Consider the following 17639-nt stretch of genomic DNA (forward strand, 5'->3'; position numbering starts at 1 on the left):
CAGCGTTGCTTGATGTCATCGGAAGTAGCACAGGAATGTTAGGGAGAAAAGTGGATAGCTCTGTTAGAGTGATCGGGAGAGTAACTCGGATCTCGAAAACTAACGATCGCATGGCATGATGCGCGGAGTCTGAGTGCGGGTGCTCCCCACGCTGGAATTGCGGGGGAGACAATAGTCGAGGATCGATCGGGGACTGAGAGATCGATCGTCTCAATCAGTTCATTGACTACTGAATTGGCTTACGGAAAGTGTCGGAAAGAAAATGGGATAGAATTAAATTGAACGTTGAAATGTTGGATATTGCCATAGACTACTATATCTTAGATAAAGATGGTTCAGACACGCCAAATCCCGCCAGAGAAACACCGTAATTGAACAAGCCCCAATATGTTGAAGATAGATGGAAAAGCACACGGCAGAAAAAGGGTACAGAGACAGAAGATGATGGTAAATGACACGCGCTGGATAGCTTTTGTTCAAACTATGATAGACAACTCAGTCCGGTCCAGACCATCGTCTTCCAGGCCGGGGTAGTAGGGAATCATCGCGTCCGCACTCTGCACGTACGCATCGTTGTACAGTCGCCAATATGGCGTGCGCACCTTGCGCGCCGGGTGGAACAAGCCCGCCCACACGTAGTTCATGACCACACCGGTGCCAACTGCCATCCGGATCGCATCAATGGCTTCAATGACACGGTCAATGACGTGGGGACTGGTCTCGAAGATGTTGGGGAACACCAGGTTCAGCAGATGCACCATGGCATCTTCACAACCCAGACCAACCACGCCCAGCGCGATGTGCTTTACAACACTGGCTGCGGTCTGCCGGTGCACCTGGTCGCGATCGATGAGAGCATCCTCCAAAAGGGGCGTGACCGCGTAGACGTAATCCTTGGCCATCTCGCCAATGTACTCGAACAAGAAGGACATGGCCTTGAGCACACCGTTCTGGACGTTCAGTTCGGGAACACGGTATTCGTTCATCAGGGCCGGCAGGACGGTGAAAGGCGCACAAGTCTCAGCCACGATACCGATGGCGACGGCAGTACAGACACGGGACTGACGCTCTTGGACACGAAGGTTGTTCAGCAGCGTCGCCAACACATCCTGGGGACCGATGGCCTTGGCGATGAAACCGAATGTGTTGTTGGCAGCACGACGGATACCCTTCTTGTGAGCCTTCAGCATGTCCAGCAGCTCGAAGCAGATACGCATCCATTCACGGGCGTTGACCGATTCGGGACCACGGTCGGCGATACGACCGACCAGATCGATGGTGTTCTCCTGCACTTTTTCGTGACGGTTACGCAAGATAGGAGTGAGTCGAGGCAGCAGATCTCTGATAGGAGGCTGCATCTGGTTGATACCGACGACAGTGACGATCGAACGGAGAGCACCAAGGATAGAACCAAGTACCTCAGGGTACTCCTCACCCAAGTATTCGTAGAGTACGATACCAAGCTTGCCCATCAGAGCGTCTTCTCCACACTGCTTCATGACCATTGCAATACGCGAGATGAGATCCGCAGCCTGCTGACGGACCGTGGCGGACTTGTTGTTCAACCGCCAGAGGATGGTACTGACAATCTGAGGGAGGTAAGGCTTGCAGCGAGTGCCCAGGGCGTTGACCACTGTTCCAAAACCGTTCAAAATCACGATATCCTCGATGCTCTGTTCCTGGAAGGCATAGAGAACACCATCAATGAGTCGTTCCTCCAGTCTCTCGGAGATATCAGCAGCTCCAAGGGCTGCAATAAGCTTCTCCACGGTCTCCACAGTCATCTTCCGGTAGGGCTCGCTTTCATCCTTGAGGTTGTTCACAACACGCTCCAGAATCTCACCCACGCCGACCTTCTGGCCGAGGTCCACGGTCGTATCAACAACTTGGCGGTAGTTCCTCCTGTCCAGAGCCATACGACGCACCCAGAAACTCTTGAAGAAGTCGGTCAACACGTGTTCCTTTAGGTAGCTGGCTGTCACACCGTCAGTGCTAGCACACTGCGATACTACCTTCAAGACAACCTTCTTCATCTCCTCGTCGGGGGAGGAGAATTCACGCAGAAGGATCTCCATGATCTGACTAGTGTAGTAGTTGGCGTACTCCTCGTCCATGAGAGGGATGATGTAACCAACGGCCTTCAAGAAGGCTGCCAGACCCTTACCACGCTGCTTCCGAGCTCCAGTCCACAAGGGGTTGAGGATCTCATCGAAACTCTCAATACCGTACGGGTTGGCAGCTTCAGCCAAAGCAGCCACGGCCAAGGCAGTGACGGTTCTGACTTTAGCTTGTTCGTCGCTGAGGTTGTCGGCAATGCAGTCGACCAGACCCTTCAAATGGGGAAGAATGGCGCAACCCATAAGGATAGGAATTTGCTGGACGATCTTGACACCGGTGTGTCTGGCCTGCCACGACTTCTTACTCCGACACACAGCACGAAGGAAGGGCAGAAGCGCAGGAATACCAAGAGCAGAAGCAACGACAGCAAATGCTCGAGCTGTCGTGTTACGGACATACTCATCGACATGGTCAATATCGGGACGCATCGTACTGATCATCGTGGCAAGACCAGCGGCCTTGGCCAAGTTGGAAATGATCTCACGACCCTCGACACGAGCATAGTAGTCTTGGTCAATGAGCAGGGGCTCGATGACGACCAAAATCTTGTGAACATAAGGGCGAACGAGATCATCCAGCTTGTACAGGACACGGTCAATAACCTTGACCAACAAGTGGCGCTCTTGATCTTCGAGGGACTTTTCCATCAAAAGCGGAAGAATCTGGTTGAAGAGAGGGCCAGCACCGAATTGCCGCGCGTTGTCTGTGAGCTGACGCAGGGCAGTCTTCCTCATAGGCGGAGTGCCGTTCTTCACTTTCAGCAACAGTCTCATAATCTTCCTTTCCTTCAACTCCTCCACGGACATCGCACTCTCGTCCCCACCTTCCATAAGTTTTCCAAAGTAGGCCATATCTTCGGGCTTGAAGAACTGCAAGTCACCAACACCGGGGATTTCAGTCGGTAGCTGCTTGCCCATCGCGCGAGCGCTCTCCGGCTCCTGCATCATGAATCCTCCGACTCCCGTCGCACTGGCCATAGGTGCCGGTGTCGCCATAAGCTTTCTCGCCGGGTTGCGAATAGGGGCGTAGCCCGGAGGAGGCTCGAGGATCTTGTAGCCCTCCGAGGGCAACATCATATCAAGTTCTTCATCAGACAGAGGAGCATTGCGCGCAGAGATATCAGTTCCAAAGCTGGTGGGCATCATAGGCACACCTACTTGAGAAGGATGCATCGGGGTAGCAAGCCCTTGGTTACCCACGGGGGTGGATGCCGCAATGGCTGGGGCTTGATCCCATCGAGAACGACGCTTAGGAGCTTCCTCGGCGGCGGCGCCAGGAACAGCAGGCGCAGGCGTTTGATCCCAGCGAGATCTCTTGGCTTTGGTGTCTGCGGGCTGCGGGGCCTCAGCTTCAGCCGACTCAGTAGGCTCGGATGACACATCCCAGCGTTGTTTACGCTTGCGACCGGTGGCGACCGAAACGGTCGAGCCAGCTTCAGCGTTTTCTTTGTCCTCTGACTTCAAGGTGGCCTCATGCTCCTGAACATCGTCCTCTCCACGGGCCTGCTTCTCTGCGATCAGCTTCTGAACACGCTCTTCTTCTTTTTCAAGCTCACGTAGAGCCATAACCTCACGGTAGGTCTGGCCCTCTCCTTCCACGTTTGCATGTTCGTTCGCGGCAAACGGATCAGCGCGTGTAGGCGTCAGCGGACCACGATTGAAGCGACGCTTCTGATAGTCCGTCTCGCGATCAGCGATTCTGGCCGCCTTTTCGCGTCCTAGGAGAACGTCCTCCTCTTCCACACCATTTCCTTGGGCAAATTCATCGATCTGGCTCCTTGTCGCGGTATATTGGCCCACCAGACGGTGGCCTCCGTCCGCATCCTCCATTTCTTCATCTTCGCCATTGACGGCGATGGACATGTCGTATCCCGCATACTTGTCAGCGCCCTCGCGTTCGTAGAGGGTGGTATCGAAGGATTCAGTCAGGGAGGCCTTGGTCGAGTTGTCAGTGCGCTGGCTAGACGGATCAAAGGTCCTAGAACCTTTCTTCGCAGATGCAGCAGCGTTCCGCTCAGCTTGGAGCTTCCGGACGGCTTCGAAATCAGCTAGAAGGGGTTGTCAGCCTATCATCAGAAGCAAGGTCCGCAATCTGGAGGCTACCTACCGTCGGACATGGTGGCGGTTGTGGTGATCCCAAAGACGAGAAAGAGAACGAACACTCCCAGGCAGGGGTAACAGCAGCTACATTCGGATCAAAAACGGACAATAGCAGCGACCTTGGGGGCGTGGAGGGTGATGCGCTGATGTCTCGCGATGAAAATATCAAGAAGACGTGAGGTGAAGTTCGGCGGCGGGACTAGATTGATGACTAAGATGAGGCACGTGATGGCCATGTAGCTGTCTGCTTCTGCTCTTGCTGGATCTCGCCTCGATATTCTTTCACATTTTGGTCTTTATTATTTTTTTTTTCTTTCGGCTCTAGATAAGTTAACGAGCCTGAATGAGGCTAGATATGGTATCTTTGGTGCTTTATCGAATTTATAGCTTCGTTCCATGAAGAATTGAAGCGCAGGGCTCTACTCATTGCCTCCCGATTATCACAACAACGAATCAAATGGATTAGATACTACATTTCGATATGGCGTTATAGCTCTTCTATGGAGCTCGCACTGAGACTTTATAAGTTACTACATAAAGTACTTGATTGGTATAAGTGAACCGAACATCATGATGTGAACAGAACACTGGGTGTTGCGTTGGGCTGATAGTCCATGACAATATATTTTAAGCCGCTTGTTTCTACTGAACTCCGACTTCTACTGCTAGTACTGCACATTTCCTACCCCATCAATCGTGCTACAACTGATGTCAATGGTATTCAAACCAGTGTTTGCTAAGAATGATAAACTGTTCTATAATCTATACACTTCAATATACATAATCCAACAAGACGGTATATACCGTATCAATGGACATCAACTACCACAACGGACATTCTACGGCTACTAGTACCCTCCGATAACCAATTCATTCATTCCAAGATAGAGTATTGCAGAAGATTTCCAGAAAACCTCTCACTCACAGCATCGTATTCTTATTCTTAGATACATGCGGCATATAATGTATGGTGCGTGTATAGCATAGCAGCACACTAACAAAAGCCGAAGCTCTTCCAACTTCATTCATACTCTCCTACAACCATCATATTACTTACCACAAACGTGTAATAACCGGTCACAATCTTTCCAGCCTAAAGGTTTTTTCTTTTGGTCCCATTTTCTGAATATTATGATTTGAACAAAAAATAAAGAATTAAATGATAATTGAGCACCTGAAAAGCTGCTCCAACCCACAGACAATGAAAATGACATCATGCCATCTCCACGCGGCTAAAAAGGCAACTCCACACGGAAACAAAACAAAAATAACCAGGAAAAGAAGAAAAATCAAATTCCCTCAATATCCAAAAGAAGATATGTGAAAGTAATACTAATGATGGGAAATAAAAACATATCTGCCTCCTTTGATCACAGTCCCCACCGTGTTTCAGCCCAATATGCAACTGTTATGTAGCAGATTAGTAACGGTTTCCGCGAGGCCATAGCATACTACTCATACGCGCAGTGGGGCATACTAGATTACTGTCGACATACCATTCCTAGTTAGATCGGGTTGTTTGTACATGGGTTGTATACGTCAGCTTCTCTCTTTGTCCGAATTTCATTTTCCTTAGCCGTGACTTTTGTGAGATTCGGATTTAATTACTGATTTGATTACTTGCTGTATGTGTGAGTGGGGGGTGGGGATGGCATGGACTGATAATGAGACTTTGTGTCTGTCTAATGAGCGGAGAGGAGTGTAATATGATATAATATATTTGGCGTTTCAGGATCTGTTGGCTGCTTATGTTTTGCTTCATAGTGATTACCTACGGATTTGGGACGGGATGGGTCGGCTGACTTGCTGTGTAGAGTGTACTTTGTATGGCATGGCATGGCATGGCATGAGTGTCATATTGGTCTTGAAAATGTAGTGGGCGCTTGTGCTTCGGCTATTAGGCGTGTGGCCGGTCGAGGAGGACAACATCATTGGACTGGGCTGATCGATGCCGGAAAACATATGTAGTAGTACGGTAGGATTGCTTGAAGTTGACAATTGGAAAGCTATGCGTTTTCGGAGCCCCTAGGAAGTAAGTACCTCCCCCTTCAATTATTTGCGGGATTGGATGCAGAAGACACCTGAATTCACACCAGATTACGTCTAAGCGATATGGAAAGTCCTGGGTATGACTTAAAAGAGTTGACATCTCTATTCGCGACTATTACTTCCTCCGTATGCGAAACACAATGGCCAAAAGGCCGATAGCAAGCATAATGTAGTATAATACCCAAAACGCCAAGGATATGGTAGCAAGTGGTGATATGCACAGTAGAAATTCGACGGCACCAGGCGGTCAGTAATGGTTCTAAGGGCAAGCCTAATGAATTCTGTCCAGCTTGGCCCGGTTCATGGCGATTTGGTCGTCGACAAAGTCGCTCTACAAAGCAGTCAGTCGAGATTGGACTTCGTGACAGGATCTCAAAAGGACTTACCTTGGCCGTGATACGCTCCAAATGACGGTTCTGTTCGTCCAGCTCGCGACCTGTCGCCCGAGCAAGGCCATTCAGACGGCTCGCAGCTCCTCCAAGCAGATCCAGATTCTGTTCGATCTCGTTCTCCATCGCCTCATCCTCGCTGTCCGCCTCGAACTGGTACTTGGCACGATCAGTGATGTTGGTCCTGTTGCGTGTGGTCTGCTTGGCCGCCTCCTTGTCAATGTCCCTGAATGTGCGCTCCATCCGTTGGTTGGTCTTGAAAGCCTCCTTCTCGGTACCCTCGCGAGTTTCCCGCTCTGCGCGGTGCGTGTTCAAGATCCGCTCATCACGCTCTCGCCGGCGCCGGGAGCTGGTGAAAGGGTTGGACACATGAACAGCGAACATGCTCTTGTTGAGTGTCTTCAACTCCTTTGCCTTCTCCTCCGCGATCCGTCCCTCGACTGTAGCGACATCCAAGCTCTTCTCGGCATCATGGATACGCTCTCCCTGCGCACCCAAACGAGCAAGTGTCTCACGACCCGTCTCTTCGGCCTGGGCAGCCACACGGAGTGCATTGCGAGTTGAGGCGACGTCACCCTGCTTGATGAACCGGATGTCCTGCTTGATGGTCTGAATTTCTTCCTCCTCTTCCTCCTCAGCAGTAAGGTGACGCTCCTGGTAAGTGGAGGTGTTGTACTCGTTGCTGCCTCCGCCATAGGCAGCTCCGCCCTCGGAGTAAGGCGGGGGAGGGCCGGCCTGCTGCTGTTGTTGTTGTGCCCGATCCCGAGCCCCTCCAAAAAGCTCATCTCTGTTGCCATCCGCAGCCGCGGGGTCATTGGGATCGGCGCTACCTAGTCCTCCATAGCCGCCAGGGCCGTACCGAGAAGCGGCAGGGGCAGCAGCACCCCCGCCACCAAAGCGGTCGGATCCATAACCGCCTTGGTTTCCATATCGATTCGGCGCATACCCTTGATACTTGTTATCTCCGGGGATATTATGAGCACCAGAGGGGCCAGCTGCGGGCGGTTGTTCTCCGGCAGGCAGAGGAGCCACACCCGCCTGCATCTTGGCCTTGGTGTAAGGATCGGTCGGGATAGGTTTAGCGTAGGGGTTGGCAGGCGGCGCAGGGCTCTTGCTCTTCGATCTGGAGCCGAAAAGTGCCAGACGGTTGCCGGAATCCTCCTCGTCGTCCCCGGACTTTTTGAAACCGAATCGGCCCATGGCGTGGAATGCGAAAGAGATTAGTAGTCGGCTGTGAGGGTGAGAGAAGGTCAAGGATATGCTAGTAGCGATTAATCCGGTGAGCGAGAGGATAGAATCTGAGAAGAGGACAGATGGAGGTAGAAAAGGGGATCAGAGAGGGACCAGCGCAAAAGATGTGAAACCAACGATAATAATAACTCCAGTTGGTCAGGGGAGCAGCAGCCGTCAGGGAAACGCCTCCTTAGGCATTATTGGATGGAGGGTCGAGACCCAAGGCGGAGGGTAATTCTGATACATCATTCTAGAAAGATAAAATGGGTAGTTGTGAGAGTAATGACGGTATCAGAACCATCAATATGACAGGCAGTGCACGCACTAATCTCTAAAAGGCTAGTGGGGTGGCTGGACCCTTTTCGCAGCCACGAACCAGTGGCTGCAAACGTGCAAACTTTCCCACTTTGAGTTGGTGGTTGCCTTCGTTTTGCTTCCGCCTTTCCTCTCCTCCCTCCGTCATCTTCCCTTCAATCTTCCCTTTCCCCCCCTCCCAATCACATCGCCGGAGCATGCTTCACCGCAGCCATGGCGCCGTATCCAGGGTCTGATGCAGACTTTTTTAGGGACAAGGCGCGTAGGGATTTGTTAACTCTCCTTGAAGGCGTGAGTAAGCCTCCAACGTGTCCCTCAAGGCAGCAGCAATCCTCCTCGCCTTTGTGCATGGGCTGAATTTCGTGATGCAGGTACGTGGTAAGAAAAACCTTGTCGTCAGTCAGGATCTGGCTGGTCCAGTCGGGCTGTTCGTCAAGTTCTCGCTGCTCCAGGAATACGGTGTAGATCGCGTGTTCCTGCTCGAGAATGGCAACGTGGACTCCTCTCAGCGCAACGTCGTCTTTCTAGTCCACGCGGAAAAGATACGCCAGGTGCGGGCCGTGGCAGGTATGTCCATTTCTTCCGGATCACCACCCCGTCGCCTTCTCCCATTGTAAATCCTCTCTATCCTGTGCCTCGTCATGCGATCATTGGCGAAGCTATGCCTCTATATCTCTTCGGGACAAACAGTAGATTACGCAGATCTATCTTCCACTCTACGTAGTCAGTCAAGAGATCCCAACATAGAGAGATTTGTATACAGCTCATCTCAAGGCCTTCTTTCAAATCACGCCCGATTGAATGCCATCAGTATGAGCTAACATTCCTCTAGAACAGATTCAGCGTCTTCAGCGCAACGGCAATGTTGAACATGAACTCTCCATATTCTGGGTTCCGAGGCGGACCCTTGTAAGCAATTCCATCCTTGAAGAAGCCGGCATTATAGGCGATGTGAATATTGCCGAATTCCCACTGTACTTCGCCCCTTTGGAGCAAGATGTGCTATCCCTGGAGCTAGAAGACTCTTTTGGCGACTTGTACCTGGTAAGGAAGAGCACAACTTCCTGTTCCAAACACTGTTAACACCTAGTGGCACACAGCACAAGGATCCGGCATGTATCTTCCACTCCGCAAAAGCCCTCATGGATATCCAGCAAAGACATGGCTATTTCCCTCGTATCATTGGCAAGGGTGACCATGCCCGACGCCTTGCAGACCTCCTACTGCGGATGAGAAAGGAGCTTGATGCTGAAGAAAGCTCGGGTCTTGCTGGAGTCTCTGCCAGAGGCCTTCTTCCTAGCGCAAGCACGGAAAGCCTCATCATCATCGATCGCGAAGTCGACTTTGGGACTGCGCTACTGACACAATTGACTTACGAAGGATTGATCGATGAGACAGTGGGCATCAAGAATAACCAAGCAGATGTGGACACCTCTATCGTCGGGCCTACGGCAGTGCCTCAGGCCCAGGAGTCTTCTAAAGCACCCCAGCAGTCCTCAAAACAAGGACAAAAGCGGAAAGTCCAACTGGACTCCTCCGACCAACTCTTCAGCCAGCTGCGTGACGCCAACTTCGCTATTGTAGGTGACATATTGAATAAGGTTGCACGCCGTTTGGAAAGCGACTACGAAAGCCGACATGCCGCCAAAACTACCTCCGAGCTTCGCGAGTTCGTCAACAAACTTCCCACCTATCAGCTGGAACATCAAAGTCTCCGAGTCCATACCAACCTTGCGGAAGAAATCATGAGAACCACTCGCTCAGATATCTTCCGCAAGATTCTCGAAGTCCAACAAAACAACGCCGCGGGCGCCGACGCTACATACCATCACGACGCCGTTGAGGAGCTAATTGCTCGCGATGTTCCTCTGAAGACCATTCTCCGTCTGCTCTGTCTTGAATCGTGCATGTCCGGTGGTCTCCGCCCCCGCGACCTCGAAAACTTCAAACGTCAAATCATCCAAGCCTACGGCCATCAACACCTTCTTACTTTCTGGGCTCTCGAAAAAATGGAACTTCTTCAGCCTCGTTCTTCCGCCACCACCATGCTCCTCCCTACCGCTGGCGCCCAGACAGGCACTAAGACCAACTACGGCTACCTCCGCAAGAACCTCCGACTGGTCGTTGAAGAGGTCAGCGAAAAGGACCCCAATGACGTTGCGTACGTCTATAGCGGGTTCGCCCCTCTCAGCATCCGTCTTGTTCAATGTGTTCTGCAGAAACCTTACATTCTTTCCCTTGTCAGAGGCGGACCTGTCACTGCTGCAACACCTAGCCCTGCAAGCGCCTCGTCCCCAGGATGGCTGGGTTTTGAGGACGTAGTGAAGAGTGCTCGTGGAGCTACGTTTAGCATTGTACAGAAGGGTGACGACAAGGCCATCAGGGCGCGGCAGACAATCAGCGGGAATAATGCGATCAAGACCGTTTATGTTTTCTTTTTGGGCGGAATTACATTCACAGAAATTGCGGCGTTGAGGTTTATTGCGGCGCAGGAAGCTCCCCGGCGGAAGATTGTGATTTGTACGACGAGCCTTATTAATGGTGATCGGATGATGGATGCGGCGATCGAGAAGGGGAATTTTGCGAAGTTGGAGTGAAAGGTAGTAAAGACTTAATGTTAGCGAATGATGATATCAATCCCACACTGTATGATTCCCTGGGGTCTGTAGGTAATGCTTTAGGAGTTGGTGCACCGCTGCCCATTTCATGTCTGTGGGGTCCCACAAGCCCAACAGGAATTATGAAACTTCAACATTCTAAGCGTGGGGTGTGGCAATGATGTGGATCATTAGCAGCAGTGCATAGTTGTCGCATTGTAGAATGTGTCCCAAGTGTTCTTTGTCGTTCCTCCTAAGTATCCTAGGTACCGGAGCTGAGGGCCTCAGGCCAGAACAAACTCCACCCGGAAGGGGGCTAGCGGCCTTGGCACATTGGCCTTACTTCTTTCTTCTATCTCGTTGTCCATCTATCTCTATCCCCTTAAGTCACCTAGCAGTCTTCCCAACCCTTGCATCTTTGGCATTAGGCCAGACAGTGGGTGTTTAAATCCTCGAGCCTGATTTATTTTGTGCTGTGAGAGGCTACATTGACATTCATTTGCACTGTAATCCCTCAAACCACCCGACCGGCCAGCATGCCGGGTGCGCTGCCGCTACTCCACGGACAAATCAGTCTCTCTGCGGCTCTAGACGACGATGACAATGTCCTCCAAGAGCTATCATATCCACAACGGCGCGTTGATTTCTATGTATACTTGTATCAACATCGCACCGTAATCGAATCTATTGTGTCGTATCATATGAATCTAAATAAAAAACAGACATGCCGTGTCGAAGAAGTCAAAGACTGGATCTCTGGAAGCTTCAACGTGTGCATCCCAGTTGTCATTGATGGGCAGGATGGTAGAACATCCAAAATGGTCCTTATGAGGTTTCCCCTGCCCTATAAAGTGGGAGAGAGTCAACAACCAGGGAATTCGGACGAGAAGCTTCGCTGCGAGGCTGCAACTTATATATGGACTCGGCAGAACTGTCCTTCTATACCCATACCGCAATTGTGGGGCTTCGCATTTGCACAAGGCCCATGTGTAAGTGAGTTGCTGAAGATTTGAGAGCCAAGTTAACCCTGGCCTAGTTCACCGCGATTCAGCACACCTCCATCTTCAGCCGCCTAAAATGGTACCTTCATCGTGTGCTATCGCCTCTTTTCGGGTATCCAGTTCGACCACCTTACTCAAGTGGAAACTGCCCTTACAGCCTGAAAACGGGTTATTTACTTTTGGACCACGTCGGAAGCTCTGATGCTGTGATGCTTTCTGAGACTTGGGATAGGTTACGCCACGACCGCAAACGCAGAGCCAACCTTTTCCGCGGGTTGAGTCAGATTATACTATCATTAGCCCAGTTTCCTTTCGACCGAATAGGATCTCTGACAATCGATAACCAAGGGGTTGTAAAGCTCACCAATCGCCCTTTAACACTTCGTCTTCATCATCTAGAAAACGAGTTCGTCCCCACAAACATGGACAGAGACCTCGTGTATTCGACAAGCGATAGTTACTATATGGACCTGCTGTCCTATCATGACAGTCGGTTACGCCATGTCCCAAATTCGATACGAGACAAGGCCGACGGTGAAGCGCAGCTGTCAACTCTGACCATAATGCGTGCTCTGCTGCCACATTTCTCCTGTCGCAAACATCGACGTGGGCCGTTTATCATGACCTTGACGGATCTACACCAAAGTAACCTCTTTGTCGACAGTGACTGGAACATCAAGTCACTCGTTGACCTAGAGTGGACATGCTCACGACCGATTGAGATGCTCCATCCGCCCTATTGGCTCACAAGTCGCGGGGTGGATCAGTTATACGAAGGAGAACATCTTGATGCTTTCAATGAGATTCATGCCGAATTCATGGAAGTCTTTGACCAGGAAGAACAGACTCGCTCTCAAGCGGGAAAGAAAATTTTGGGTCTCGCGAGTATCATGAGGCGAGGCTGGGCAACTGGAAGTTTCTGGTACTTTCACGCACTCGAAACCCCCAAAGGTTTATACAATATCTTCCTAGATCACATACAACCAAGATACTCGAAACTAGATGATGCTGGGATGGTGGAGTTTGAACGGACTGTGTCGCCATATTGGACCCCGGACATACAAACTTTCCTTGACGGCAAGCTGAAGGAGAAAGAGATATATGAAGGTCATCTTCGTGATGCCTTTTCAGTCGCCCAAGAAGCACCATCTAACCCAGAGTCACCTTCTGCAAGTTAGACTATCGACCTGATCGTTGTCATGCTTGGTTTTGACTCCCGCTCTGCCCCGTGTCTCCTTGAGTCGCCGCTTGACTGCCAGCACTTTCATTCTGAGCACGCCGACGTGTCGCGTTTCTCCGGCGATCCTGGGCGCTCTTCCCAGACGATGACAACTGTTGCATCGTCTTCTGGTCACTCAGCCCGAGAGTGACAGCATTGCGAGCCTCGCGCTCTGCTGCGTCCTGTGAGGCACGTTCGTCGGCCATCTCGTGCTTTGAGAGCTCTTCCGTATCCTGGAGGCTTCTCCCAAACTGACCCTCACGGTTCCACTTCTGCGAGATTCCTTTAAAAAGGAGACTTTAGCATAATAGACATGGTCTTGCAACTTCCCAAGCCACTTGCAACTCCATCCAGAACACATGCCCCTAAAATAGAGAAACTTCGCATACCTAATAGGACCGGACCAATATGACTAAAGCCACCACGTTTGACACCTCTACAAGCAAAGCAAAACGAGAAGAGGACCGACAATGTCCTCCTTCAAAATACGTCTCTAACGAGCCAGCACCGACTACCTGTTAAGTCTAGATTCTAGAAGAGCAAGCACTCATTTATGTCAACCACATCACAACGTCCACGTAGCAGACTTACTAAACTAGGTAGATGCAATTACCCCTCTCCCTACACACCATCACTTGTCCCACGCACGCCCCGCCCCGCCCCATTGATATCCTGTGAGGAACGGGCCTAGACTTACTTAGTGTTTTTGGCACCGCTGTAATTACTATGATTCCAGTACTATCTATTAAAATCTACTATTCATATATGTTGAAATATGCGCCCCTTCAACAGAAATCACCAACCATCTGCGCTTGCTCCAGCAGGATCGGAGATCGTCGAGCCTGGTACTACTCTTCTGCGTAGACAGCCCAAACGTATCGGATAATGCATTATACATGGAAATTACAAAAGCATGAACACAATCCAGACGTTTCACTATCAGCGCGTTGTACCGTTGTCACCAACCTGTGATAGGAGCGTTCGCAGGCAGCAACAGGGAAGTGGGAAGGATACCTATAGATATCACCACCGTCACCATCACCACCACCACTACTGAATGAGAGAGACGACGCCTTTTCTAGAGGATCATACATGACGGTTGGTGCATTTTGGCATGAGGTTGGGTATATCGTGTTGAGGTTGTTATAGACTTTATTGGGATTGTTTAATTAACAACTAGTACCTGAATCCGGAATTCACACCCATCAGCCGTCCCTGGTATCGCTCTATCACCTCTCCCAGTTTCACCATGACACCTGCAGCTAATGTCCGCACCTGTTCTCGCGGATCGCTTGTATCTTGAACCGGTGGCGTTCTGTCAAATATCTCTCCTACCCATTCGCGCAGCTCCATGACTTGCGTGGCGAATTCAGTGACCAGGCGCTCTTCTCCGGATGTCCCGGAGGCAACGTTCAAGTCTACAGCTGCGAGGAAGAGGGATAGAAGGGAGGACGAGATGCCGGGATCGTCTGATATGGGGCGAGCGTGGAGCGAGAGCATAAATGTCAATGTTTCGTGTGTGACGGCTGCGAGATGGGGTGTGTGAGGGCCCATTGTTGAGAGGATGAGTGTGAGTGTTTGAATGAAGAGACTGAGGAGATGGGGAGCATAGAACGGGTTGTAGGAGGGAGCGGTGGAACTGGTTTGTTAGTAATGATGGCTTGTGAAATATTTGGGGAGGAAGAAGAACATACGATGAAAATTGCATGATCATCATTTCGAAACGACCCTTCAGAGGGTAGAAGAACCCATCTGCAAGGACTCTGTATAGATCCTTTGCGGTGGACTTCTGTCGCTGTGCTTCGCGTTGCTGACGTTTCTTTTCGACTTCCATTCGGGAGGAGAATGTGCGGACCTTGAGTGCGTTGGGCCCAGACAGGGAATCTGAGGCATCGGCGGCTAGTGGTTCGAGTGAGGCGCGTGATAATTGCTTGGTTAGGTTTGCGATTGGCGATTCGGCCTCAGGCTGATACAGAGCTTCGAGGTTACCAGGGAGCTTTTTGGACGGGAACGAAGCGTCGGATACGCGTGGAAGACCTAGTGCTTTAGCGTCTGCTTCGCCATTTCCGCCGAGTTCGCGAGCACTCAAGCCTAGAGCTGTAAGGATCGTAGAGCGCTGTGGTTGAGATAGGTCCCCATCGAAGAATATGGCCGAGAACCAATGGCCCATCTTGAGAGGTTGAGATACGATCAGTGCGATCATACTTTGAAGTTGGATTTCCTGGAATCTGGGGATCTTCCCATGCTCCTGTAAGCCCACGACAACGAGTGCCAGTTCTTCTATATTCTCAGCAAGCTCTGTTCCAAAGCCAGTCTTGCGTCGGATTAGGGAAGGGGCGGTGGAAACAGCCAGTTCGTAGCGCTCTACTTTCTCTGTGTCACGTAGGTAGGTTATGAGGTCGCGGATATACCTAACTCATGGTTAGTGGCCATATAAGTTACTTTTCGTTTTGTCACATACACTGGTGCGGTAGGTTTGTTGCGTTGGACCAAGGTTGGGTCATCATCGGAATCTGAGGGATCTTCATCGGGCTTCTCATATGGGATGAGATCCTCATCTTCTTCATCCTCTTGATCCGAGTCATTAATCTCTTCTATAGCAACAATCTTTGCTCTTCTAGTGTCTTTCTTGGGCGTATCAGTCGCAGAGGTCCTTATCTTGGTAGGCTTTTCTGTCGGTTTTGTCGCTGGTCCTCTGAGCGAATCAACGGATTCAATAGACCCAACAGCATCGTGTACTTTGGCAAGGTCCAAATACCAATGTGCCTCATCGCTCTCCATCTCCTCGAGATCGAACCTCATCCCTTTACCTTGCTGCTCGATGAGCTGCGAAATGGTAGTTCCAATCAGCATACCGAGAAAGCGAGCTCTCGGCGAAGACGCTGCTAGGCGGTTTGAGACGGTATTCAGAAAGAGTCCGGTGCGTCCAATAAACATCATTGCTGCAGCATCAAGCCGCTGGAGGTAGCCCGCAGCGAGAAGAACAACTTGGGCATTGGCTGATATATGTTAGTGCCTTTCTGCTATACAGAACACATTGATACAGTACCTTCTTGACACCTAATAGGAGCGTGCTGAATGTAGAACTTGTCACCTGATTGATCTAGACTTTTACTAAGAAGGGTATTGATCGAGTCTAATGTGATCCATGTCAGCTAGAAAAACATTGTCAAGAGGGCTTACTCCTACCTTCTTCCTGTGCTAATGCAGCCACTAGAGCACGGCGCAACCCAAGCGAATGGATCGAACCGCCTTGGCCTTTTGACAGCCAATCGATGATCTGACCTTGCAGATGTGACCGTTTTGACACGGCAATTGAGCAGAGAGCTGCCACGCTACTGACCACTTGTCCCGAGGTGTTGCTGGCACTGTCACCAGGGATTTCACCTGAGAACTGCTTTTTCTCAAGATCCCGAAAGACAGCTTCGAGCAATGCTAGTTGTTCCGTTGGCCGGAGACGGTCAAAAAGCGAGCTGTACTGTTCGGAAAGTGGTCGCTGAACAAGAAGTCCGGTATAGATCTCTTTGACAACCTGATCTGTATCATGCTTAGCCTACCAAGCCTATCAGTAAAGGGCTTTCTCATCAAATACCTGTATAGCCCAAGCTTAGCGACCTCCCAGTCAAAAGAGCCACGGATTTCCAAGCCTCTTCATCACTGAGAGCTGTCTTCGATGCCATATAGCAGATATTCGAACCTAGCCAGGTAGCGTATTTCGAGCCTTCCCCGATCCAAGAGATTGTAGAAATCCCGTCAAGCTCAGAGACCAGAGTCAGCGCTTCTGCCGCTGTAGACAATACTTTACTGGCAGCAAGCACCGAGAGCAACTCCCTCCAAGCCACTTGCTTCTGTGTCGCATTGCTGTACAGATCATCCATGTCAGCGTATAGGCGAAATGCAAAGTCGCTCGGCTCCAGCAACGCGGAAATAACCGCAAGTGTATCTCTAATCTGTAGTTTATGACCGGATGATTTCGCCTGCTCAGCCGATGAACGGGACGCAGCTATGAGAGAACGGAGCTGGGTCACCAAGCAACTGATACCCGCAACACTGCTCAGACATCTCAGAAGAGCAGCTCGCAGCTTTGTATTACCAGACTTTGAATTCTGTGATTGTGGCCCAAGAGCCTCCCAATGATCCGGGATTGTAATGTTAACCAGAGCATTGAGAATTTGCGCTGTTACTGGGCGCGGAACGCGGATATCAAAACCGTTTGGACTTGCTGTCTTATTTGATGGATCTAGTATGGCTAGAACTTGAGCAAGATCGTGCTCGTCGGGGTTTGCCTTCAAGACGGCCAAGATATGATCTGAGGATGTTGGGTCCCCGGGGAGATCGGCTTTGGACCGGTGCTCAGAGCCGTTAGATGTGGTGGCTGAATATATTCCCTCGGCAGCAGCCGACAAGTTGGGCTGCTGGTTGTGCTTGACCGTCTTAACGGCCGTAAGTAAACCATGCATTTTACAAATGTGGCATTATCTTCGTAATAGTTGCGAGGAAAGGAGGACCAAGTTCTGGAAGTTGGAGGAAATTGTATGGCGCGGAGGGGTCACGTGGGGCGGTGCTTGTATCGATCTAACGACCATTCGAGACTCACCATCCTCATCATCCCATCATCA

At 50.7% G+C, this 17639-nt stretch overlaps 5 protein-coding genes across 5 annotated transcripts; 2 read left to right on the forward strand and 3 right to left on the reverse strand.

Annotated features, from left to right (window-relative positions):
- Positions 1-272: 272 nt before the first annotated feature.
- On the reverse strand, positions 273-4355 carry BO79DRAFT_242766 (U2 snRNP complex subunit HSH155). Its single transcript, XM_025685230.1, has 2 exons — positions 4225-4355; positions 273-4165 (listed from the first exon to the last, which is right to left on the reverse strand). Exons 1-2 carry the CDS (start codon positions 4232-4234, stop codon positions 477-479), a joined length of 3699 nt encoding a protein of 1232 aa, XP_025544043.1. The 5' UTR covers positions 4235-4355; the 3' UTR covers positions 273-476.
- Positions 4356-6349: 1994 nt separating this feature from the next.
- Positions 6350-7995, reverse strand: BO79DRAFT_165805 (putative plasma membrane SNARE protein (Sec9)). Its single transcript, XM_025679273.1, has 2 exons — positions 6653-7995; positions 6350-6597 (listed from the first exon to the last, which is right to left on the reverse strand). The coding sequence occupies exons 1-2, from the start codon at positions 7853-7855 to the stop codon at positions 6538-6540; spliced, it is 1263 nt and encodes a 420-aa protein (XP_025544044.1). The 5' UTR covers positions 7856-7995; the 3' UTR covers positions 6350-6537.
- Positions 7996-8433: 438 nt separating this feature from the next.
- Positions 8434-10829, forward strand: BO79DRAFT_206947 (Sec1 family protein). The gene is made up of 3 exons (XM_025682078.1): positions 8434-8770; positions 9036-9247; positions 9304-10829. Exons 1-3 carry the CDS (start codon positions 8569-8571, stop codon positions 10798-10800), a joined length of 1911 nt encoding a protein of 636 aa, XP_025544045.1. The 5' UTR covers positions 8434-8568; the 3' UTR covers positions 10801-10829.
- A 507-nt stretch (positions 10830-11336) lies between these two features.
- Positions 11337-13031, forward strand: BO79DRAFT_235062 (uncharacterized protein; the record flags this gene model as incomplete). The annotated part of the gene is made up of 3 exons (XM_025684448.1): positions 11337-11450; positions 11523-11789; positions 11837-13031. The coding sequence occupies 3 exons, from the start codon at positions 11337-11339 to the stop codon at positions 12977-12979; spliced, it is 1524 nt and encodes a 507-aa protein (XP_025544046.1). The 3' UTR covers positions 12980-13031.
- Positions 13032-14196: 1165 nt separating this feature from the next.
- On the reverse strand, positions 14197-17492 carry BO79DRAFT_187566 (telomere length regulation TEL2 family protein; the record flags this gene model as incomplete). Its single annotated transcript, XM_025680548.1, has 5 exons — positions 16613-17492; positions 16408-16557; positions 15482-16019; positions 14715-15431; positions 14197-14659 (listed from the first exon to the last, which is right to left on the reverse strand). Exons 1-5 carry the CDS (start codon positions 17478-17480, stop codon positions 14197-14199), a joined length of 2736 nt encoding a protein of 911 aa, XP_025544047.1. The 5' UTR covers positions 17481-17492.
- Between the last annotated feature and the right edge of the window lie 147 nt (positions 17493-17639).

This window comes from Aspergillus costaricaensis (genome assembly GCF_003184835.1).
Source record: "Aspergillus costaricaensis CBS 115574 unplaced genomic scaffold BO79scaffold_3, whole genome shotgun sequence".
Lineage (NCBI taxonomy): Eukaryota > Fungi > Ascomycota > Eurotiomycetes > Eurotiales > Aspergillaceae > Aspergillus > Aspergillus costaricensis.